At 66.1% G+C, this 1,673-nt stretch overlaps 1 protein-coding gene across 1 annotated transcript; it reads left to right on the top strand.

The window, feature by feature from the left end:
* The first annotated feature begins 107 nt into the window (after window positions 1–107).
* On the top strand, window positions 108–1,671 carry THOC6 (THO complex 6). The gene is made up of 3 exons (XM_010726861.3): window positions 108–987; window positions 1,369–1,472; window positions 1,580–1,671. The coding sequence occupies exons 1-3, from the start codon at window positions 750–752 to the stop codon at window positions 1,619–1,621; spliced, it is 384 nt and encodes a 127-aa protein (XP_010725163.1). The 5' UTR covers window positions 108–749; the 3' UTR covers window positions 1,622–1,671.
* The last annotated feature ends 2 nt before the right edge of the window (window positions 1,672–1,673 follow it).

Here is a 1,673-nt window from a genome sequence, read left to right on the forward strand (position 1 = left end):
CCCCTTGCGCCTCCCATGATGCACCGGGGCCATCCGGCGCCATTTTGTGCCCCACCCGGCGCTCCCCACCGCCCCCAAACGACCCCGTGACCCCCACCGGTGACCACGTGACCAATCCTCCCCTCCTCACCCCTCTCCGTTCTCCGCTCTCCTCTTCCCGCGGCGGCCGGAGTCCTCCAACATCCCGACAGCCCCCGCGCGCGCCGCACTGCGCATGCGCTGCGTCCACGCCCCCCCTCTCCTTCCCCCGAGACCGCGCATGCGGGGTTCCCTCAAACAGCCGTATCTTAAGACTGCGCATGCGTCGAGCAGCTGCGCATGCGCAATGTCCGCGCGGGCTTGGCTCCGCTTTTGTGTGCGCATGCGCCGCGGAGTTACGGGCGGGTTTCTCCTATGTACGCATGCGCAGTGCTGGAAAGGGCAGGATCCGCTGAGACTGCGCATGAGCACATTTGGCAGCGACTGTTTCCCCAGTGCGCATGCGCGTAATCGGCTGCGCGGTGAAGCCGCACGTGGAGTTCAAAAGACGCCGTCGCCGTGGAAACAGCGCATGCTCATTGATATCCCCGGGGCGCGATCTCCGTCCGCTCATGCGCAGTACGTCGGCATGGAGCCGGCGCATGCGTAAATCAGCCGGCGAGAGGGCGCCGTAGCGGACTGCGCGTGCGCCACGCAGCGCCGCGCGCTCTTTTTCCCCCCGCCACGCGCCTGTATGACGTCATCTCCCCGCGACAAAGAGTCTCGACAAAATGGCGGCGCCCAGCGAGGAGGATCCGGAGGCGGCGGAACGGGGCTGTGTGTCCCCCGCGGGGCCCCGGCGCGCCCGGCAGCTGCTTCATATGAGCGTTCTGTCTCAGAGCCCTTCCCCGTGCGGGCGGTATTTGGCGGCGGGGAATAACTACGGCGAAGTGGCGATTTTCGGGCTGGCGGCCGCGCTGGGAGCCGGGGCAACTGAGGAGAGCAAAAAGCCGCTGTTCTGCTTCCGGGGTGAGGGGTTGGGGGGGGGTCTTTTGGGGTGGGGGCGGTGGGAAAGGCGGTCCCGGCGTTATAATGGGGGAGGGGTGGGCCCACAATGCTTTGCGGTAGGCCTAGGTGCAGCCAACATGGCGGCCGGGGCTCCCAGCGTGCTTTGCGGCACCTCTGGGACCTTCCAGGATAGCGGCCGGGGCTCCCGTCGTTCCCATTGGCCGCGTTTCCTTTGGCCACGCCCACCTTTTTTGACCTCTGACCCCGAGCCCATTGACCCCCGCTCCCGTTGGCCCTACCGTACCCCTGACCCCACTCCCATCGCCCTTTGGCCCCGTGCCCTTTGGCCCCGTGCCCTTTGACCCCGTGCCCTTTGACCCCGTGCCCTTTGACCCCTGGCAGCACACCGAGGCCCAGTGTACGCCTTGGCTTGTGGGGAGAAGCAGCTGCTGAGCGCCAGCGATGGGGAAATCCGGGCTTGGAACTGGGCTGACCTGGCCAAGAAGGTGACCCCTGACCTCTGACCCCTGACCTCTGACCCCTGAGCCCTTCAGTTTTAATATTGAGGGGGGGGTGGCTGTGGGCTGACGGTGTGGGGTTTGGACCCCTATAGGGCTGCAAAGAGGTGTGGACCAGGAGACCCCCGTGCAGGTGAGACCCCAAAGTGTGACCCCAATTTGTGACCCCAAACGACCCCAATTTGTGAC

Source organism: Meleagris gallopavo, unplaced genomic scaffold (assembly GCF_000146605.3).
Source record: "Meleagris gallopavo isolate NT-WF06-2002-E0010 breed Aviagen turkey brand Nicholas breeding stock unplaced genomic scaffold, Turkey_5.1 ChrUn_random_7180001858599, whole genome shotgun sequence".
NCBI classification, from domain to species: Eukaryota; Metazoa; Chordata; class Aves; order Galliformes; family Phasianidae; genus Meleagris; species Meleagris gallopavo.

Excerpts from the sequence above, each read along its gene's own strand:
- THOC6 (XM_010726861.3), top strand. The coding sequence starts at position 750 with ATGGCGGCGCCCAGCGAGGAGGATCCGGAGGCGGCGGAACGGGGCTGT. Across the intron at positions 988-1,368 it reads GCCGCTGTTCTGCTTCCGGG|CACACCGAGGCCCAGTGTAC; the intron begins GTGAGGGGTTGG and ends GACCCCTGGCAG. Across the intron at positions 1,473-1,579 it reads GGGCTGACCTGGCCAAGAAG|GGCTGCAAAGAGGTGTGGAC; the intron begins GTGACCCCTGAC and ends GGACCCCTATAG.